This window comes from Ambystoma mexicanum, chromosome 7p (assembly GCF_040938575.1).
Source record: "Ambystoma mexicanum isolate Mex_15411 chromosome 7p, UKY_AmexF1_1, whole genome shotgun sequence".
Classification (NCBI taxonomy): Eukaryota; Metazoa; Chordata; class Amphibia; order Caudata; family Ambystomatidae; genus Ambystoma; species Ambystoma mexicanum.
Window position 1 is genome coordinate 600,426,044 of NC_090939.1, and position 23,887 is coordinate 600,449,930.

Below are 23,887 nucleotides of genomic sequence, written 5' to 3' on the forward strand. Positions count from 1 at the left end.
ACAAGCAACCACAGACATGCATGTTATCGTAAGAGATATACATTAATGATTCATAAACTGGATTAAACGTGCATAAATACTTCTTAATACTTTCAACAGCTTTGAAATTCAAGTTTAATAGCATTCCATTGTTCATGTACAAACACTGTGGAACATACACCCTGCTACTAATCCTTTATACCGGGTATTCAACTGTTCAACAAGGTCCGCTTTGGTGGACAGGGATCATTTGCAATGTTGTGGCAATGTATGTGTCATAGAAACAAAATCAGGATTGATTTCATGAGTATGCATGGCTAACAATCAAAATGAGATCTTTTACAAAATCGAATTCCATTTCCTGGTATATTGGCTTAGCAATCAATTTTTTGGTTCGTTTTGCAAATGTCATTGTGTAACGAAGCATTACAAAGTTTGATGCAGTTCTCGATTGTTCTCTGCCTAGATTCTCGTTATGCGCTAATACGGCTAGTAATGTTCTACATTGCATACAGTCTATGCTGAAATGCAACCTTTTGGGTCTGTACTTTAGGCACATACTGTGGAACACCTCCAAATATCCGCTGTGACAGAATTCTGAGAGTCCCTTCAGGTCTCTTGAAAGAGTTATCAAACACGATCTTCTCAAGAGCTTTGTGTGGAGGGGAAGATGGAACCAATCACTTATTGCGTTCCTGCTCATCCGATAAAGGTCCATGTGCACATTCGTGAAAATTATGGTTTTCTGTCCATGAGGGAATGTTGGAACAGTGTTGCATCAATGAACGCCACTTTTCAAGTAGAATTTCCACAGAACCATCATAAGTTTTGGAGCTCCACCAAAGATGGTTGCGGGGAGACAGACCAATATTTTCCGAACTCTCTTTTTTTACCAGCAGCTATGATTTATTTATTGATTAATTTGGCAATGTGCCATACATCAAATTGATGGTGACTGATTGGAAACTGCTCTCGCATGACCTTGGCTATTAAAACATGTCTATTTGCATTCCCCTCGATTGAAGATGTTGGAGGGATTTTATGAAACCATGTTTCTCCATGGGCACTGAGGATTTACCTTCAGAGACATGCACAATCTCCGAATGTTTTTAGTGTCCATGTCCTTAAAGTGGTATGTGCAGTACTTTGCTGAAAATCTGGGGCTGTCCCACTGTCCATCACCAGCTAGCCTGAACCATTTGCCAGAGAATGTCCTTTCAATTGACATTTGTTCAATTTTCCAGGCTTGACTAATAGCGGGGAGTAAGAATTCCCTTTGATATTTGTAGTACTGCGTTTTAGCAAGGAACTGAAGTCCCACAAATTGACACAAACTGGACAACTTACTAAAAGTCGAGCCACTGAAAAGTAAAGCTGCTGAACACAGTAGATTTCCAGCTGGCACTTTGCCCAGCATCGGTTGAGCGGACCATGAAAATGTATCATGGAGGTCGGCACAGGTGGCTTGCATTTTCAGGTTAGTGCCTTGTAATACACGAGTCACATCCACCAATGGCTCCCCGCATATTTTCCTCCTCACTTGATGGACACATTTCAGCATCAGTATAATCTCTACCAGGCAGCTGTCGAATGAAATGTATTTGTGCTCCTTTATTAGCAAATCGTCCAGCACGAATGTGGTTTGTTACTCAGCTGTGGCGGACAAATCTCCCAAACTGGAAAAACTGTAGTCGAGATTTTTGCCAAGTTCCTCTGTCAATTGCGTTGAAGCTTCAGTCTCTTAGTTCAGCTTGTGTTATTTGCGCACGAATTGGAGAACCATCAAAGTAGATTGTTTATTGGGTGGACTTTTTTTGCGGGTGTGGATTCTGTCAAGTGGTCAGCAAGGAATTCAAAAGCATCTTCATTATATTCAGTTTCATCTTGTCGAGGTCTCATTGTAGCAATGGCCCAACAACACTTTGCTGGCTTCACCTGTCGCATTTAATTCAGTTTCTGGCCATTGGACAATCATCTCGAGTCTGCTTATTGACTGGACCACGCTGCGGCTCAAATAGTTGCTCCATGGTGAAATCTGTTTGGCAAGCTGCATCTTTGGTTTCATTTCTTGTCTGTCTCTTTCTACTTCTTTTCCTTCTGGGCCTCTAGGAGATAGGTTGTAAAAACATGGTCAAAGTAAATCACATATACAGTAGATATCACTTTAAATAAAAAAACATGTTATGAAGAAAACGCCAGCAAACACTTCTAGAAAACACAGTTTTTGTTAGTTACCCTTGTTTTCTTGATTTTCTGTGAAACCTTGGTCCTCTGTAACGACCGCACCAACAAGCTGGTCCACCACCTCTGATCCATATGCCTCCCCGTCTAATTCCACACTTTGTATACCTTCCTTGAATAGAATATTCATTAAAAAAAATAAAAGTCAATCCTATTCGTAATTAAAATCTTTCATCGCACACATCGCTTACATACATACCCTTGCAAAAAGTGTACGTCATTTAGTCAAAATATAGATTTTGAATTTCACCCGATTGATCGCAAGTGTACTTGATCAGAGATCACTGTGCAAAACATACTGATGGTAATGTTGCCCTCAAACATTTTGCAATGTATTCTGCATTAGGGAGGAAGTGTAACGCTAGGACTGAAATCAGAAAAGTTTGAAACACTGCACGTTTATATGAATGTCACTGTGTAATAGTATCCTATGTAGGATATACTTTCTTTCATTCAAGGGAACTGTCAGTACACATACCTCATACTCTGGACCAACTCCAAAGGATGATGTAATTGTAGCCGAAGTACCAGCATCCCCCTGTAACACAGTACTTGTTTTAGTATGGATGAAAATAGCGAAATTGAACAGACAATGGGATGCAGACAATGGTACATATAAAGAGAAACCCATAAATGACATAGTGTAAACGACTGACAGGATACATAAACCATTTCATATTATTTTACATTCCAGGCATAATACATTCTTGTAATTAAAAAGTGAAATACAATTACCTGATAGGCGCTTGAAGTTGTTGTTTACTCCGGAAAAGAAAGATGCAGAATCTTGCTCCTTCATTTTCAGTGCATTGTCACAAAGTGGTAAAAAGGAAAATTAGATTTGCATTAGATGTGTGAAGACCCAACTGTCGATAACGAACTTCTGCAAGTCTGTAGGGCTCATCATTGGTATACTGGACTGGTCTGTGGTTTCGTCACATGCGAGGGTCTGCGCTTCTATCAGTATGCCCTCCTAAAAAATTGACATGTCAAGCAACCAATTACGAAAAGATTATGCTTCTTTTGATGAGAACTACAGCATTGTTTTCTATGGTCATAATTACTTTCTTTGATGCTCAATAAACCAGGGACAGATATGTAGTAAAATGTGGTATAGTTAAAAAGTAATGCAATCTGGTGAATATGCAATCTTTAGTAAGACACATTTACACCGAAAGCACCAATCCGTTCATGTAGTTACCTGTTAAGTACCCCACCTCATACAGCCAATTCATCATCCGGGACTAACCTGAGGCAGCGTGTGCATGAATAGAGTTGGAATTGCATTTGGAAGCAATTTGCAAGACGTTCTGAGTCGATGCTTTTTTGTTTACCCCGATTGGTTGTGCATATCGTCTGTAAAGTGCAGGCTGCAGATGCGGAATCGATTGGCCCTCAAGTATCCCAAGACAGCCTGGGCTCTACATTCAAGCTCGTCCAACCGTAAACCGTACAAGCAGGCATTCTTGAAAAATCTAAGATCTGTATAACAAAAGAACACATAATTACAAAAGAATTCTACTGAATTCTTGAGATCGATTGAATTATATCAAAGTTTTCTATGCAATGTTCGTTTTAGTCAAAGAAGCAAAACCAGTGTACCGTAGTCTAATCTACACTGGGATAACTTTCATACAGAATTGATTAATGTAATGCTAATCATAACGTGTTACTCGTCCGTTGAATGTACTTTCATGCATCAAAAGGAAACATGCTTCTAGACATGGTTCGAGAAAGATACGATTCTATCACAATTGACACTGATGAAATTTGCTATATATCGCGATCAGAACACTTTAAACAGTAGACAATGGTAAAGTCACTGAGATGAATGAACATTACACTACTGTGTACATTCGTTCGAAATAGATAAGACATTTTGAGATCAGAAAGAGAAGATTATAGTGAAGTTAATAGGAGATCTGCCCTTACCTTGACTAGCAAACATTTAGATTCAGCAGGCAGGGTAGTTGGTAGCAGGAGAACAGATAGCACAATCAAGAGTTGACTTCCAGTGCTCACAGATGTTCTCAGGATAAATATCAAGGGGTTTATAAAGAATTAGAAAAGTGGGTGTGTACGTGAATGAGTGACATGTTTCTGGCACGGTCTGCTTCAGGGGCACACAGAGACATGGTCTGTGATCAATGGCCCCTGTGCGGAAGAACAAGTTACTTTCTTTCGATGGGATGTTCCTCCGACGTATTCCACATCTATGACAGTAATCACCACAGCTGTGATGCTTCGGAAAAATTTTCGACGTCTGCGTCCTGTGTCGATTATGTCAATACGCTGTCCGTCGAGGGCCTCCGTCGAGCCGACGTCACCGGATGTTATAAGTAGGACGCACAACGCCTTCAGCCTCAGTTGTAGTATTTTCCCAGAACGTGTGGCACCAATCTTTTGCCAGTATGACTACAGAAAGCCTTGTGGAAACGTAAGCTGCAATCGCATAAGAAATTCTGTAGAGGGGCAGGCTGGGAGGGTGCGATGTGGAATACATTGGAGGAACATCCCATCGAAAGAACGTTACAGGGTAAGAAAGTAACTTTTTCTTCGAGGGGATTGTGTCCTCCGACGTATTCCACATCTATGACAGACTCCCAAAGCACTACCAATGTATGGAGGAGGGAAAACAATTTAGAATTTTAGAATGCCCAATCAAATTGCAGAATAGAGGACCACCTTACCAAAGGCCAAATCTTGCCCATGGATAGAATCCAGAGAGTAGTGTTTTACAAAAGTATGCACAGAGGCCCATGTGGCTGCTTCACAAATATTACGAATGGGAACGCTCCTCTGCAGAGCAGTAGAGGCAGCCGCAGCCCTAGTAGAATGGGCCCGTAAGCCTACCGGAGGGTCCTTACCCGCCAGATGGTAGCATTCAGAGATTGTCAAGCTGATCCATTGGGACAAGGTCTGCTTAGAAACAGCTTGACCTAAACGCCTTCCAGCATATCCCACAAACAGCTGATCGTCCACTTTGACCCGGGATATCCGTGAAAGATAGAAAATCAAAGCTCTCCTAGGATCCAACCTATGGAGCCTCTCCTCTTCCTTAGCAGGATGCGGGGGAGGATAGAACGCCGGAAGAATTACCTACTGGCTCAAATGAAAATCCAACACAACCTTCGGAAGAAAAGAAAGATGAACCCTAAGGACAACCCTGTCCTTATGAAGCACCGTGAAAGGTGGCTTGACGGACAGTGCCTGCAACTCACTCACTCTGCGAGCGGAAGTAACCGCAACCAAAAATACAGTTTTAAAGGGCAACAGTCTCAAAGGACAAGAATGTAAGGGCTCAAACGGAGCACCCTTTAGTAATTTCAGAACTAGGTTCATATCCCATCACGGTCCCTGGAAAGGAGACGCTGTGAACACATTTGTCAGCCCTTTTAGAAACTGAGAAATTAAAGGAATCTTAAAATAAGAACACTCTCAGACGAGTGCTTAAATAGGGACAGCGCCGCCAGGTACATTTAATGGTACCCACTTGCAGGCCCTTGTGAGCCAAAGAAAGCAAAAAAGACAGAATCACAGGAATTGAACTCTGAAAAGGATCCACATTCTGTACCCTGCACCAGTCGCAGAACTTTCTCCAACGGCAATGGTACAGAGATTTTGTTGCTGGCCTTCTGGCCGAGAGCAACACCTGCATCACGTCTTCAGGGAGGTCCCAACCCTTATACCTCAACCTTTCAGAAACAAAGCATGAAGGTTGAGAGACTTGACCTCTGGATGGAGAACCCGACCCCCCTCCCGTGAGAGCAGATCGTCTCGGTAGGGAAGACGGCGTGGAGGGCAGATGGACATGTCGAGAAGGTCCGGGTACCACGCTCTCCTGGCCCATGCTGGAGCAATGAGGATCATTCAGGAACCGAACCTCCGCAGCACTTGCGGAATGACGGGGACTGGAGGAAACGCGTACAGCAGTGGGAAGGACCACTCCACTACGAACGCGTCCCCTAAGGCTCCTCTTGGAGGAAATTCCCGCAAGCACAATCTTTCGCACTTCCGGTTGACACTGGTGGCGAAGAGATCCACTTGTGGGGCCCCCCAAAGGGCAAAGACCTCCAAGAGAACCTCCTGAGCCAGCTCCCACTCGTGAGAGACCGTGCTCTGCCAGCTTGGAGCGTCCGCCTCCTCATTTTCGTCCCCGGCCAGATGAACTGCTGAGATCAAAATTTCGTGCTGGATGGCCCAGAACCAGAGCTGCATCGCCTCTCTGCACAGTGGGAGAGACCCTGCCCCCCCTCCTTTTTGTTAAGGTAGTGCATGGCCACTATATATTGTCCGTCAGAATGAGGACATTTTTCCCCCGCACAGACGGCAGAAAAGCCTTCAGGGCTAGCCTGACGGCCCGCAGCTCCAACAGATTGATATGGTGATTGCTGACTGTCAACTCGTTGGCATGAGCTTCCCATCCCGTGAGGGATGCATCTGTCACAATCGTTACCTCAGGCCATGGTAGCCAAAATGGAGCCCCCTTCATCAGATTGCCTTAGACGGCCCACCACAGAAGATCCTGGGCGAACGAAGGCGGGACCTGAACTGGATCCGACATCCTGCCGGAGGACTGCGACCACTGCATCTTGAGGGCCCATTGCAGAGATCTCATCCGCAACCTGGCCTCTGGCACCAGTAGAATGCAGGATGCCATGAGGCTGAGCAACCTCAAGAACTCGAACGCCGGTAGACTCTGGGCACGTTTAAACTTGTCCACCATCTGCAGAATGTGATGAGCCCTCACCTGGGGAGGCGAACACTGCCCCAGGGATGTGTCGAGCACTGCTCTGATGTATTGGAGCCGCTGGGTAGGTGTCAAGTGGGACTTCTTTAAGTTGAGGGAGAAGCACAGCCTGTGAAGGGAGTGGCAGGTGACTGACAGATGATCCAGGACTTGCTCGGGAGAGCGCGCCCTGATCAACCAATCGTCCAGGTAGGGGTAGACATGAATCCCCCCCTTTCCTGAGATACGCTGCCACCACCATCATGAGCTTGGTGAAGACCCTCGGGCGGAGGTCAATCCGAACGGCACGACCCAAAACTGAAAATGTGAGTCGCCAACCGCGAACCTCAGGTACTTCCTGTGCTTGGGATGAATCGGCACATGAAAGTAAGCATCCTTGAGGTCGAGACACACCAACCAGTCCTGAAGTTGAAGGGCCTGGAGGACCTGAGACAGAGTAACCATCTTGAACTTGTCCTTCCTGAGGTGCTTGTTCAAACCACCAAAGTCTATGATGGGTCTCAATCCCCAGTCTTTTTTCGGGATCAAAAAATATGGGGAATACCATCCCTTGTTCCTCTCTGCTACAGGCACCAGTTCTATGGCGCCTTTCTCCAGCAGGGATTTGATTTCCTGCACAAGGAGCGGATCCGGACTCTTCAAAGAGAGCTTCCCCGGTGGATTGTCGTGAGGCCTCTGGCGGAAAGGAAGACAGTAGCCGTGGGCTATGATCTCCAGAACCCACACATCTGAAGTAATGGCACACCATTCTACAAGATGCTGCGCCAGCCTTTCCCCAACTGGTGAACCCTGGGACATGGCCTCATGACTGAGCTGAAGTGGCTGCGGCAGTGCCTGAGGGCAAAGAGGCAACTGCCAGAGCAGCTTTTGCACCTCAAGTACCTTGTTTTCCACCTCTGGAACTCCTACGTTGGCCCCTTTGACTGGCAGCTCCCCTCGATCTATTAAAGGAAGAGTAGTATCGAAAGGAACCTCCCCTCCATTGCTGTCCCTTAGGACGAAAAGGCAGAGGTTGACTTACTGCAGCGCTCAACGGCTTTGCTGCAGCTTTGGAGGTCTGCAACTTCTCAAGGCTCTCGTCAGCCTTGCTGCCAAAAATATGGTCACCATGAAAGGGCATGTTGAGAAGTCAGGACTGTACATCAGAAGCAAACACTGACTTCCGCACCCACGCAAATCTGCGCATCACGGTGCTGACCGGCTGACACAGTCTGCCATGTCCAGACCTGACCGAACAGATTCACACATGGCATCCTTGCCATCCTGAACAAGGGAAACCGTTCATCCCCTTCGGGAATATGTTCAGCCGCCAAAGAAACACAATTGCACAGAGTGTGAGTGAATCTTGCCACAGCACAAACGGAGTTGGCAGCCTTTAAAGTCATACCCCCAGATGAAAATACTTTCTTCGCCCAACAATCAAAGCGATTGTCGTCCCTATCCGGAGGGATGGTAGGGTACGCAGCCTGCTTTTGCTGGAGCCGTAGCCGCCTGCACCACCAAACTCTCAGGAGTGTGGTGCAAAGACAATTAGCCGGGGTCGCCACTGGCTGGATGGTATTTTTTCGTTAGCAACTTATTCACTGCCGGAAGACTCTCCGGAGAAGTCCAAGCCGCTGCCACCCTTCTTTGTAAGGCCATATGAAATGGCAGCACCGGGTCAGTGGGTGGACCCTGCTCCAATATATCTGTCAGGTCATCCTGCAGAAAATCCACAGGTGGAGCAGACCACCCCAAGTACTCAGTCACCCTCGACATGAGATGCCTGTATGACGACTCAGCATGTGTACCAGGCTCAGGCCTGCCAAACTCAACCTCCAGAGAGGTGTCCAGACCACTGGCGTCATGTAAGGCTTGACGCAGGTCTTCCATCTGGCTATGACCCGATAACAGGTCATCAGGAACCTCAGGAGGAACAAACCCCTCCACATCTGACCCTTCATTCACCTCTGAGATGTAATCCAAAGGCTGGAATAAATCCCTGGATGAGGGTACAGAAAAAGGCTCAAACACAGGCCTCACTGATTTACTCAGGGCCTTCCTCAGGGTTTCCACCGGTCTCCGGGGCACCGCCGATAAAGCCTTCTCAAAAGGCGTTGGCGGCTTAGACAACTGCTTCGAGGCCAGAGCCCCGAGCGTGTCCTTTGACGGCCTCGGCGCCGATGGCTTCCTCTGAGGAGAGGGAGAGAGACCCTCAACCGACATGGCGCTAATGGTGTCGATGCCTTCTTAGAAGGCTTCACGGGCTCCAACGTTCTTGAGGGCGTCGAGGACCGGGAGCGGGCATGGCTAGAGCGATCTACCTTGTCCGATCGGGACCTCGACGGCTCCCGATGATCACGCTGACTGCCCGAGCCCGAAGGCGTACGAGCGGTGGCCCTAGCGCGTTCACTGCTGGCTTCTCTCGAAGGTGCGGACGGAACGGAGCCCTGCGATTCGAAAATCACCATCATCTCCTTGCGAAATGCATCCCATTCCGCCGGAGATGAATGCTTGTTGGGACAAGCTCACGCTGTCTGGCGGAGTCCTCGGACGAGGAAGGCGACCAGTGACGGCGCTTCCGGGAAGGCATAGAAGAGGCAGAGGAATGGTGGGATCCACTCCGAGACCAAGACCCCCTGGACTTGCGACCGACGCGGATAGTCGCCCCTCGAATCGTCGGTCGAATGCACTGCGGATTTCGACTTACAGGGTTTGGAAACTCTACCTACAGATAACTTCTTCCGCTCCCGCAAGGCCTTTGACGTTAAAGACTGGCATTCATCGCAGTCATCGGTGGCGTGGTTCTCGCCGAGGAACCACAGGCAGACGGCGTGCAGGGTCTTTTAAGCGACATCTTGGAACCGCAGTCGCAGCACTTCTTGAAGCTCGACCTCGGGGTAGAAGAAGACGAAGACATGATTCTCACAAACCAAGTACAAATAACTGATTCAACAATAGAACCGAGGCGTGCCGAGATTCCGAAGCGAACATGTTCGCAGAAAAAACGGAACTAAGGCTGGAGGCGTTGTGCGTCCTACTTATAACATCCGGTGACGTCGGCTCAACGGAGGCCCTAGAGGGACAGCGTATCGTCGTCATTGACGCAGACGCCGAAAAGGTTTCCGAAGCAGCACAGCTGTGGCGATTACTGTCATAGATGTGGAATACGTCGGAGGACACAATCCCCTCGAAGATACCTTTTAAGTGTAAGTGGTGTTTGGCACCTTGGCCGTTCCCAACGTCCCAGACCCCTTGAGAGCGCACAGCCACAGTTGAGAACTGCAATTGATACTGGAGGGGGCATGGATTATTTCCGAGGGGGTGAGCGCAAAAGGGCACCAACCATTGTTGCATGTCAGACAAGTGAGCGTGTCCTTGATTCACTGAAAAATGTAAACAACTATTCATAAAAGATGGTTTGTATTTTATTTTGTTGCTGATGTTGATGGCACAAATGTACTACAAATTGTATACTTCGGGTTGCAGCACAGTGTGGGAAAATCCACTGTACGGTCCGCTGTTGCTGGGGAATTTGGCGCAAATGGCTCCAACGACACAGGCAGGTATTACTCGAACGCGGTATACAAGCCTCCCATGAAGCCACCATGTAAATGAACGATAAGCCACCAGCCTGTACCACCTGTGGAAGAGAAACGTTGAAAATGCATCCTGTATCCTATGGCATAGTTGCCAGTACTTCATGGATCAATCAACTTGGGCTTTAAAGTTTAGACACATTACAAAAGTGAACACCCATGCAATCCATAACGTTTGGGGCACAGAAATATTGTTTCTTGGTTGAACGTGAAAGACACATAAGATGACCACTATGATGTCCCCAAAGCGCGAGAGATGTATTCAAGTGCCAGACTACATTCATTTGGCAGTGATAGATCAAAGTTACGACAATATAGCAGACAAACATGAAATGTTAGTGGCCTAAGTGAGATTACATCTAGAGTACACTTACTCGTTACTTGGATTGCGAGGGCGAACTGTTGCAAAGTAGCATAATCCTCAACACGGACCTTGTGAGGCAGGCTGCCTGAAGCCATGCAGCTCGGGAACGCATAGCGGTGGCGTGTCCTCTTCCAATATGTAGGCCAAGCATCCAGAGTTTTCTCTGCAGCAGCAGTTCTCTTCGCTTGGTATGACCTCGCATAGACTGCAGGTACACCAGGTGGAAACGGCTTCCATGCGACTAGGCTCAGGCTCATGATCCCGTGATTCGTCCTCCCAACTGTCGTCTGATGCCCCATCGTTTCTTTCTCTTTCAACTAATTCCACCTCGGAATACTCCAGCTTGTACTTGTAGAGCTGTATTGTTGCCATTATACAACAAAATTAAGATCGATAGTAATGCTAGTACTAGTATCTGTTCACATGGGCAACGAAGATAGCTGAACAGAGCAGAAACGAGTCACAGGCTATACAAAAAAAAGACAGTAAAATGATTGAAAAAGCAACTCTGATGTCTGATGAGAAGCAGTCTGTTTATACTTATTGAGGAAAGAAGCGTCCTGCCATTTCCATGGAGACACGTCATTAGCTGGTCCACAGAGAACATTGACACGAGACGTGCATTCTCATTATGAAATGGGCCGTACACGTCTAGTGATGTCAGCTTCAGGGGTGGGTGATACGATTTTTGCCCCCAGGGCAGTTCAACTTAGGGCGATGCAGCAACAGATAAGACTAGCACAAGATGGCTGCGCCGCTCTGCTTGATTTCCCATGTGTAGAAGTGAAGAAGACTAAAGGTAAGATGCACAGGAAACGTTTTTACAATCAATCACAGTTTGCTTAAAACCACATGCCCAAACGCTCGGGACAATACAATTTTTGAGCGCTCTATTCCTTTAACTGCTCTGCCATGTTTTTCAATGGGAAAAGCAGGCTTATAAGGAGTCACTTTGTAACCTAGGCGTATCCTGATTGCAGCCAGGCCTCCACATAGCAGAAATCCTAGCAACTTGAAATACTTGTGTCCAGTAGCAGGGAGGGTTTAGCAAATTTGAGGCAGAAGAGGATGCCTAATTTCTGTCAAAGCCCTTTGAGTGTAATAAATCACATTCTCCGGTGAAGCTTTGACATAATAAATGTACATATTTCATTGTTAGCGACAAGAGTACAGCAATAAAACTGGGTGCATGCAAGAGGAACAAAAATGACCAGAATTTGATACAATGTAAGCACAACCAAAATATATTGCAGTTCTCAAAAACACATACCTGTGCCGGTCCACAAGCAATACCAACTATATGCTTTGTATCTAATCCTGAGAGAGCAGTGGGCTCAGGTTTGGTAATCCGCAATGTGTCAAAATGTTGGCACTGATCATTGCTCCCCCAACTATGTACTTCGCTGTCCTCTGTAAGTGCTAGACAGTGTGTAGAACCAACAGCAACATCAACCACTTTTTTACCTGAGGAAACAGACACAAAAGGAAAATCAAATAATAGTCAGAACTTTCATATTGAAAAACGGAATATCGGTAAAGCTTGCACCCCAATAGGCAGTATTCTATGATTATTTAGTAAAAGGGCAACATATTTATAAGATGCAGTTTCTTAGTTAGTGGCTAAGCCATTTGGACGCTAAAAGAATTACATTTCTTGGTCAAAGCTTGGAATCTAAGCTCAGAAATGCCTTTATGTATCTGTGATAACAAGATTCCGAACATACCTCTTTGGATGCCTGATGCAAATTTGAAATCAAAGTTTCTTCTGAGAATAGCGATTGGTCAATTAATGTACTTGTCCTGACAACCATACCACAACCGTTACTATATAAAACCAGCTATTCTTCCATTGATCTAACAGGCTTAGGCCCACATATCCCTTGATCAGTCCAACCAGCCTTTAGGTCTTGGGTGTCAGCAAAATCTTGTAATTTTGGCAATCATCATGCTTATTCTCAGTACCCATATTTTCCAGTTTTCTTACTCCACCCCACTCTACCAAAAACAGATTACATCTCCCACTCTTGGGAACAGTAGACTTTCCTCTCAAGAGCTCTGTTCAATAATACAGTAAGATTCACATTGGTTCAGAGGGCTTGGACAAAAAGGTGGGATTAATGCCACAAGGGTCTCTCCCAAGCTGGAAGAGAAAGAAATCAATAGTGAGACAGTAGTCCGGAATAAAACCATATGCACTAGCTGTTAACACTACTAAGCGCTGTTAGAGAGAATTCGCAGAAATGTGCAAATTCCCTTCTACCTTTGAGACCCCCCCATCACTTTTGCTGGACTTTAGGACTTAATTTTGTAACCGGGAGAGAGAGACCCTTTTTTCCCACTCAAGTATTTTTCTGTGATTTGGTCTTTGGAGTCTGACAAACTCTATAGGCATCATCTTTACATTGTGACACAGAGCACCTTCAGTGCAGTGACACAGTTAAGTCTCTTAGATTTCCCAAAGGTATAAATGCCCTCTCTGGGATAAACTACTGTTTCCAAGAGCAGTGAAGTGAAATTGACTTTACTTACATTTTTAACTTTCTAGACCCATCACACACTATCTTACCATAGGGTGCTCGAGGGGTTACTTAGTATCCCCTTTGTCTAGTTTCACATGTAACATTTTTATGTTCCCCCTTCTACAATGAATGGCTGGTGGAAGTGATTTACGTTTTCCTACCATTGTGTGTTTTTACCACGGTCTGTGTTCGCAGCTGCAGTAAGGCATCCATGGGTGCCCATTTTGTCAAAATGGCCCCAATCATCATCTTTTGTCACCATTTCTTGTTGGAACGGTCCTTCTTGAGATTTACTCTGCGCGCCAATCCAGGTTTGGTCCCTTTGTTCGTTTTGTCTTTGGCGGGATTCAGGAGTGAAGCCCGCCTCTGGCTCCAGTATGTCTGCCAGGGGCAGGAAGTGAGGGAGGTGCCTGGAACTCCCTGTGCTTAATCCCTGTGGTTACAGAAACGCACCCAAAAGGTGATTGGCCGGCTGGCCGTCTGGCAAGGACAGCCACCCTGCTGTTTGACTGGCAGCTAGGCTGGAATGAATGGGAGAAACCTGCATAAAAGGCGAGGCTTTTTGGTTTGGAAGGCAGAGTCGACCACTGGGCGAAGGAATCTGAAGAACTTGGAAGAGACGCCTGCTGCAACTCCTGGACCGTTGGTTTACCCGGTGAAGCCCTGCTAGTGTGCGGAAGCTCCGAATTCGCCACGACTAGAGAAGCCCAGCAACAATGACTTCTCCCCTGGAGTTGGTGGGACCAGTCAACTCCAAAGTGAACTCATCTGGACATCCTCTTGGAGCTGGCTCAACTTCCTTGATGCTGCAGGAACCGAAGCACCAGGGAGAGGAACACCAGATTCGGAGTGCATCACTTAAGTTGGCCAAGAGCTCAAGGAAGATCCTCCAGACTCCCAGGAAGCAGGACTGACCGAGCCTGAGCAACCTCAACAGAGTGCTAGAACCCAGATGCAAGGAAGGCAGAAACAGGAGTGGTGCTATTTGCTATAGATGCGATGAGCTGAAACCACAAAGTGCCACTGATTTGAAGGTTGCCGGTTGCGGTCGCTAACCGCCCCATTGCAGTGCAGGAGTCGCCAGAAGTCCTCCCTCTTGTCCCCACGACTGAGGCACAGGAACAACAGGATCTGCAGAGCTGCACAGGAACAGAAGCCAGCTGGAACCATTTCTTCTAACCAAAGGTATTATACAGTCTAAGAACTTCCCTCTTGTTGTGTATCCTTACTTGATCTCAGTTGAGACATGTCTTGGTTGCTCCTGTAGAGTTGCTAACAGCTTATTTACCTCACAAGCCTAAACAGCTTGTAGCTCTACTTTGATTTCTTCTTTTGTACAAAGCCTTCTAAAACATTGTGCAAGACTTTTACCTACCTCCAAGAAGTGCTTCAGCCCACCTAGACCTTTGCTCAATTGACATTAGCCTGGCCCCCTTAATGACTCTTCTTCCCTCTGACTTTGTTTGGTCTTCCTTCCAGGTACTTACCGGCTTCAGAATATTTGTGTTACCTTTGTTTTATTCTATAACCCTATTCTTTGACACCAATCTCAGTATTGCTCTAAATGTACCAGTGATACATTAATGTCCACAGTGTCCTGCTATTAAAGTCACCCGGGGGTGTAGAAGTGTCTGTGTCCCATCCCCAAGAAACAGAGTGTATTCTGAAGGTATTTGTGTGTTGCTATCATATTTCTCCCTTCTGAAGAAGGTTTATTCAAACTGACTGTAATAAATTAATAATAGTTTAATCAAGAAACCTTGAGTGTAAGTGTTTATTTGGATACTTGTCACTGTGAATCTCTGTGTAACTACTCTACTGCTCACATTGACCTCTCTTGAGATAAGCCTGGCTGCTCTATCATGCTACCAACACCTGTGTAGTACAGACTTATACCAGAGGTTGGGTTCCTATTGCCAGGAGGCCAAGGTTGTTGTAGTGCACCCTAAGAGTAATGCTCCAAATCTTGCCTAACAGGTCCCAATAATCATACCTCATCCTCTCAAGAGCAACGCATGTAGGTTGAGGGAATCCGGGGTCAGTGGAGCACTCGACCCTCCGACTGGGTTAGGAGTTCTGGACGCTGAGGCAGCCTGTGAGGTGGACAGACGGTCAGATACAGGAGATCAGAGTACCACGTTCTCCTCGCCCAATCCAGGACGATCAAGATCATGGTCACCCAAAATCTCTTCAACCTCCTGAGAACCCATGGGATGATGGGAATCTGTGGGGAAGGCATAGTGGAGAAGGAAAATCCAATCCATGAGAAACACGTCCCCCAGTGCGCCGTTCGCTGGGAATTCCCTTGAGCAAAACTGTTCGAACTTCCTGTTGGACTCTGTGGGGAACAGATCCACTGCCGAGGTACCCCAGAGAGAGAAGACCTCCTTGAGTGCTTTCTGACCCTTCCGACTCGTGTGAGACCGTGCTCTGCTGCTCAGAGCATCCGCCAAGGTGTTCTCTGCCCCCACCAGGTGAACTGCAGAGACAGATTTGGTTCTCTCGCAACCAGTACCACAGTTGAATTGCCTCTGTGCAGAGTGGGTGGGAGTGCACACCACCCTGCTTGTTGAGGTAGTGCATGGCCACCGTGTTGTCTGTTAGGACGAGGACATGCTCACCCCTGAGACAAGCCTCAACTCCAACACCAGGAATACCAACTCTACCCTCTCCGATATGGAGGTACCTCTTCCACGTCACCCTTGGGGTTCCATGCTGCCGCAATCCATGTAATCCATGTAATGGACGCAATAGACACCCGTGCAAACCCTCAAACCCATTATACCATTTAAAGGGAGCGGGGGACACCCCCTGCTCCCCTTAATGGTATGATGGGCACACCTTTACAGGGTCAAACAACGCCATTTTTGCTGCAATTTATTTTACAGATGACTTTTAGCACAATTTAATTACTGCACACCACCCTTCGTTAACCGGACTCTCAGTCCTTCCTGGAGCTCCTGTCCCAGTTGGATTGGAGGAGGTGGAGGTCTGTATGGAGGCCTCATTAGAATAGGCAAACAATAACCCCACATAATCAACTGCATGGACCAGGCATTGGAAGTTATTTCCTGCAGCTGGGGCCAACGCCCTGCCAACCGTCAACCAAACGGTGCATTGAGGGAGGGGAAAATCAAACCGGCTCAGAGGGTGCGGGTGTCCCCGCCGCTGTTGCTGCTTGCTGGCCTCTAGAGGACCCTCTGCCCCTTCCGTGACATGAGAAGTGCCTCTGCACTTGACTGGCTTGTGGGAGCTGAGTCGTCCTGCTATAGGGTACGTAACATCTATAGCCTCGGCCCCTGGAGGTGAAGCTGAAGGCAGGTTTCGTGACTGCGCCAATAGGCCTAATGATTTAGCAGCCAACTTTGATTCCTTACATTTCTCTAAAGATTTGTCTGCTTTCTGACCGAAAAGCATGCCACCTTCAAAGGGCATGTCCAGCAGCCTGTTTTGAACATTTGTTTCGAAGCCAAGTTTTTAGATGGGCTTGGCATCTCCTCAATACTGCTGAACACATTGCTCTGCCAACGCAGTCCGCTACGTCCAGGCCTGTTTGCAAGGACTGCTTGACTACCTCCTTCCCATCCTCCACCAGCTGTAAAAGAAATAATAATAATAATCATCCTGCATTGCACCCTCAGGGACGTACTCAGCAGCATGTTTCACAGCCTTCCATAAGCCAAAGGAGTACTTGGCGAATCCACGTGCTATGTTAGTGGCTTTGAGCGACATGCTGCCAGAGGTGAACACCTTTCTAGCCAATGCATCAGATTTCTTTCTCTCTCTGTCCGTAGGCAGATTGGAAGTGGATGCTGCAGGTCTGGTGGAAATAGCGACAGTCTGTATAACCAACCCTTCCGTGGAAGTGTGTGTGACGAGGAAAGAAGGGTCTCCTCTTGCCGGCCTATACTTCCCTGTAATATTGGCATTCACAGGGGGAATAGTACAAGGATGCTGCCATAAGGAGGCTAAAAGGTCGGCAATTGCTGGGTTGAATGGTATATTATGCTCAACTGTGGGACCCTCATCCAAAATGTCAGTAAGCTCGTACCCCTGAAGAGGTGTGGTGGAAGCCTTCAACCCAAGGGTGTCAAACATGTGAACCAGATCCCTGAATGTGTTATTAGGATGGGCATAGGGAGGCTCCGTTTTAACTCAAGGACTGGGGCAGTATCCAGAACACTTGCATCTTGTAGACCCTGAGCTAGGGCCAATAAATTGGCCTGGTCGTGTAAACAGGGTCGACGCCAAATATGGATTGCATCGAGTCGAAGAAACCCGATCTCGACAGGGGCACAAATGAACCGTCGGCGACTGTCGACGTAGAGGGCTTGAGAATGGGTTTTAACGCAGACGTTCATCCAGAAAGTTCAAGTAAGTTCCAGTAAGTTCAAGTAAGTGGTCTTGTAACACCACTAGTGCTAGATTTGTAGAGTCACGAAGTCCGTGACTGCCCAGTTACCTCACTGGGGTTATTCAATGCAGTATTTCAGATCTGACATAGCGCTTGCTGACTTGCGTGCCAGTTGCAGCACTGGACTGCAGCAATAGCGGTGAGCGGAGATGGCTGAAGAGTTCTAATTGCTTTTCTCTTTCCTTGCAGGGTTCCCGAAGTCGGGTGAATGGTGTGAGAAATGAGAAAGCTGGTTCCTGCTCCGAGCGATGCGCAAGGTAAGTTTACAGTTCTGCCTTAAAGCACGCTGAGCAGAGATTTGCATGCGCGCGAAACTCACTGCAAAACAAACTGCTTTCTCTCTCTTCTCGTTTGCAGGATTGGATCCGATGATGCGAGTGCTGACTCTGGCTGCGGAAAACAAGCTGGATCGGGAAACTGAAGGCTGAAGACCGAGTGGCGGTAAGCGTGTGCTCTTAAGCTTACAGGAAGCACACAAAGCACATGCTGATCTCCTGGCGTGGCTTTTAAAGGCAGCCACGCCCAAAGACTAGAATGCACTGTAGCTTCAGGATGTCACACAATGTCCATATTGGAGTGGCAGGAAGTGAAGTAAAACCATGGTTGAACAGGAAACTAAGTGTGAAACTTCCTACGTGATGGAAGTGTCAGTTCTGAGTAACTGATGTGAGTGTTTTAGCTGCCAGGCCTTCACCCACCTGGCCCCTAACTGATTTCCCCACCTGGCTCCACTTGCGTGTGCTAAAGGGGAGAGGGGTTTATATGGGAGCCCGAGGTTAGTAATCATGACAGTACCTTGATAATAGACCAGTTTGCATTGTATTTCTAAGGATCAGCAACTCTACCCATCTCCTGTGGAGTCCAGCAAGGATCCATCCTCTCGCTGTGATCTTTAATCTTTAAATGGAACCGCTTGGAACTCTCCTCGCTCCACATAACATCCACATTCACCAATACGCAGATGACACATGGGTCCATCTCAAGATATCCTCCATCGAAGACATCCACAGGCGCATGGCCTGCCTCTCATTGATCAGTCATGGATGTCCAGTGCTCATCTGAAGCTCAACTACATGAAGACTGAATTCCTACTGCTGACCAACACCACCAAACACCCAGACATCCAGGCCTGGCTCTCTGCTATGCACTTAAAGAGCTCCACACCTATCTGCGCCAAGTGCCTTGGGTTTGACATAGATGGACACCTCTCCTTCAAACAGCACATAGCAAGGAAGATACAAACTGCTTGGTACAAACTTCCTCGCATGCAGAAAATCAAGCCCATCATCCAAGGGAGCAACTTCAAATCTGCTGTCCAAGCATTGGACCTCTCCCATCTGGATAGTGGCAAAGTCCCCTTTTGAAGGCCTTCTGGCCACTACTCTGGCTCCCCTGAGATGTCCTGCATGCTGCAGCACAACTCAAAGGACTCTGAAAACGTGAACAAATCACGCCAACCCCCATCGAACTGCGTAAGCTCCCGCTGCAAGCGGTATCATCTTCAAATCCTGCTGCATCATCTACAGGGCTGTCACCCTGAAATCCCCAAGCTATCTCTCTGAGAAGCTCAACATCTAAGGCAGCCTATGATCCACCAGAAGTAAGGACATGTGCAGACTTCAACTGCGCTGGTGCAGGAAGGAAAGAAACAGAAGACATGCCTTCTCGTTCTATACCCCAATACTCTGGAACCTCCTCCACATCAACATCACTCGCCCATTCACATTTACAGTTCAGGAAGGAGTTCAAGACCCTCCTCTTTAAGGAATGCCTTCACCTTAGCACCAATGCATTCACTCCCCACACTACACAACACTGGGTGATCTGATCCACACTGTTTCCTGCCCTTGTAGACCCATTGAGGACAATTGCCCTACCTCCCCTCTTGTCAGATCCCCACTCCCTTGTTTCTCTGCTCACTAACCCTCCTCTTCCCCCTATGATTGTAAAGCACTCTGTTGCTTCCCAAAGCTAGGTCCACGCTCAAATACCCTAATAACAAGCAGCGAAAAGCAACCATAGTAGTAAATGCATGGCATCAATTACATGTTCTCTCTTAAGGTCCCAATCAAGACAAGCTATATTCTGGACTCTCTGAAAAAAGGCAATGGATTTTTAGTTGATTGCTGCAAAAAAAGGAGTAGCAGTCTCCACAGGTGTTCGACAAGGCAAAGACCGCCGAAGGGCAGAGATGCATTGTTACATACCTCAAGATGGAGTGAAGTAAGAATCTCTGAAAAAAGATTACTTGGAGACCAAGTTCCAGGTCTGGGAACATAAATGCTGTTTTGCACCAGTACAAAAATGCTGAAACACAGCAATTCCATGGAAGTATTAGTTAAATATGTGTTTTCCTTTTTAATACTTTGCCCATACCCTCCCGTCAAACCTATGTAGAAATCGAATAGTCACTGCAAAAAAATAAAATAAAGAGGACTTACTTGCCCAACACCTTTAATATGTCTTCTCACAGAACTTCCCAAACCAATTAGGGGACTAGCAAAATAATGATGGTGGCAGTATGCACAGTGTCCACAAAGAGGGCAAAGAGGGCTGCCACAAAAGTACCAACACAAGTAAACTAGCCTAGCACAATTCAGAGAATGAGCAGCACATGGAGACTGGAGAGATGAAAGAATCAGTAGTAAAAGACAATGAACTGGACTCCAAAGGACTGGCACTGCCAAGTTAAAATAAGGATCATGGAGTTAAGAAAAGATTTTGGGGAGATGCTCCCCTCTTGGTCTGTGTTTTCTCATGTGTGCCCTCGAGTAGCAGTTTTGAGCAGTCAAACACCACCACTCAGAGAGAAATCTAGAGCATCAGAAAAATAATAACCCATTATACCTTCAGATAAACTGAAAGTGCACACAGAGGTCTGTCCCAATAAATGGGGTTGTCTGTAATAAAAGTTATATACAATGCAGGTTGTTGTGGACCAGTTAACTGAGTGCTCTGTTTGCGTGTGCCATTCAAACTATGCATGAAGGTGTCCTTTAAGGATTACTTGCCTTACCTAATGGCAGCAGTTAGCAGTCAAAAACAACAAGGGGGAGTAGGATAGACAAGTATATTAGAATAGTCCCTCAATTTTAAGTAAATGGTACAACGATAAGAGATAGGACTTTGCCTTGAGATGACTTGGTTGCCATTCCCATAGGAATCTAAAGTGATAGTAACCTTCCTGTTTGGGCATCCTTGACCATTTGAACCACTAATGAATGCTCAGATCCATGAAATAGTAGATCAGCGAAAGTGGTTTAAAATGCAGCAGCAGGTCTGGTTTCAATAGCAAAACTGCTGTAAAATTACTGGTGGCGTGGCTGTGCCAAAATAGCAAAGCTGGTGTAGCTGTTCGGTTTACTGAAGGTGCACCTCCAGTACCCAAACAGACTGTGCCCAGCAGAGACCGTTAAGTTATGGGAAGACTCCAAGTCTCAAATGTCCTTGTGTGTTAGTTGATCCATTGTTTCTGATAGCAAACAAAGAACCTCTGGTTCAGTCAGTTGCCAGCGCTCTAGGTTTCTGGTGATCCTGCCAGGGCAGCCAAAATTCTCTGGGCACAGAGGGGTCTTGAGAAATTGTAGGTACTGCAATGTAAGATTTAAGGAGGCTTGGGAGGCATATATTTCTAGAATGCAAGGGTGTATCCCGTTTGCGTTGTCTCCATCTCCTTTTATCTATCGTGATGATAGTGTAGGTGGTGAAAGCATTAACATCCTACTTTTTGCAGACGGTGCAGTTCTTATTAGTAAAACCCTGATAATACTAAAGCATGTATTATTGCGCTTTGAAAGTCAGTGCTCTCAGTTGGGTTCGGAAGTTAACGCCTATAAAACCAAATATCTAATCTGGTCCAAGACAACAGCTAAAGACCGGTTGTTAGGAACAATCAATTGGAGCATGCAGTGTATCGACTACCTGGATGTAAGACTGGATGAGAAGGGTATTTGAACAAAGCAAATTCTGAAGAGAGTTGACGCTTTAACTCCATGGAGGGGCAGTAGGATCCTTCTCACACCACTATGGTGGGAAAACAGTCCCCCCCCCCGGGCTCTGGAAATGTATTGAGCCACAGCATATGCAGCAGCTCTTTATGGGGCAGAAGTTTGGGACTCAGGCACTCGCAAAACATTAGCAAGAAAATAACTTCAAATAATAAAAATTCCTAGTCTACTACAACTATTGGAATTAGGGATTTATGGTATTGTATGAGGCTGGTTTGAGACGTGTACTATTTTGGAGCTTATGGACGAGGGACAATCTATTGCCATATAGAAAAGCTTGAAAAGATGATCTTTCTCCCCCAGGTTCCAATAACTTACCGTGGTTTAAATACATTTGAAACCTTACAAAGGCACTGGGTTTAAACCAGATTTGAGAAGCAGCTTTATCAAATGAAATCAGCATCATACCTAATAAAATAAGTATTAGTAAAACATGAAGAGCAGTTCTTTCTTGCAAAGTAGCAGTTGTCCCAAGATTTGGTCTGATTGCTACCTATCTCGTTAAAAAAGTAGCTTGCTACAGGAACCTTGATTGGCCACCTTGGAGGAGAACACAGAACATATGTTTAGTGTTAGGTTCTATTTTCATTTATATGCTAAATCTCCCAGCAATTTTTGCTGGACTTGTGGATTCTTTTTCCATGTTCATGGGTCAGTGGGAACATTCGCCGCCCACCACTCCCCCACTCACTCACCCTTCTTTTACTCTTTACGGGTGCCATTCTTCTTACTCTCTATACATTATTTTTGAATCTATCCTTTTCTATAACTTTTTGGGCAGGCGGGGGGGAGGGGTGAAGCTCAAACATGATAACAGAACTGTTACAGCAACAGTGAGAAAAGGGGATGCCATGTATCTCCCCAGTACTCCACATAAGGTGGGGTGTGCTGGCATCACTAAATGTATGCCATCTCTCAGAATATAAAGTGTACTGTATCTCTCCTTTATTTAGCTGAAACTTTATATTCTGAGAGATGGCATACACCACCTTATGTGGAGTGCCAAGGGGATTCTTAGTATCCCCCTTCTCTATGCTCCTTTTGGAGGGACAGATCAACACAAAGACAGAGGGTAAGAAGAGTCTGCAAAGAGCCAGGACAGCAAATGTCAATTGAGCAAAGTCTAGGGGAGCTGAGGCACTTTTTGAAGATAGCACAAAAGACTTGCACGATGTTAAAGAGAGTTTTGTTGTAAAAAGAATCACTGTTGGCCAACAAGCTGGAAGTTTTGTGAAGGGCAAAGCTGTAAGCAACTCTGCAAAGGACAGCAAATGCAGGTCTCGAGTGAGAGCAATGAAGCTACACACAAGAGGCAAGTACCCCTAGTTACACAGTACATTGAGTCTGAAGAAAAGGTTCCAGCTGGCTTCTGTTCTTGTTGTAGTCCTGCAGATCCTGTTGTACCAGGGCCTCAGTTGTGGGGACAAGAGGGTGGACGTCTGGGGAGTCCTGCACTACGGTTTGAAGGTCGCCGGCAGCAATGGGCACACTTCAGATCACCAGCACATCGCGATTTCAGCTACAAGCAAACAGCATCACCGCAGTTCTAGGACACCTTGTGAACTTTCCTGGCTTCTGGGGTCCAGCACTCTGTTGAGGTGGCTCAGGCTTGGTAAGTCCTGCTTCAAAGGAGTCCGGAAGATCTTCCTGGAGCTCGGGTCTGGCTTAAAGGCGATGCACTCGTCCTGGTGTTCCTGTGCCCTGGGACTCGGTTCCTGCAGCAGCAAAGATGTACAGCCAGCAGAGAGGGGTTCTAGGCAAGTTAGTCTTGGGGTCGATTCATCACACCAACCCAAGGGGAGAAGTCATGCCTTGCGGGCTTCTCTGCTCTATTAGAAATTCAGAGCTTCAGCACTGCAGCAGCACTGCAGCAGGGCTTCACCGGGCAAACCAACTGTCCAGAAGGGGGCAGAAGGCTTCTCTTCCAGTTTCTTCTTCGGTTCCTTCGTCCAGTGGTCGACTCTGCCTTTCTTTCAAAAGACCTTACCTTCATGCGCAGCCTAGCTGTCACTCACACAGCAGGATGGCTGTCCTC

At 46.6% G+C, this 23,887-nt stretch overlaps 1 protein-coding gene across 4 annotated transcripts in view; it reads right to left on the reverse strand.

The window, feature by feature from the left end:
- HERC2 (HECT and RLD domain containing E3 ubiquitin protein ligase 2) overlaps positions 1-23,887 on the reverse strand; it is a 2,956,340-nt gene that overhangs the window by 2,383,368 nt on the left and 549,085 nt on the right. For all 4 annotated transcript variants that reach the window (XM_069636605.1, XM_069636607.1, XM_069636603.1 and 1 more), the window contains exon 16: positions 12,183-12,376. In XM_069636605.1, coding sequence (XP_069492706.1) covers positions 12,183-12,376 — 194 coding nt within the window. The remainder of the gene's footprint in view (positions 1-12,182; positions 12,377-23,887) is intronic.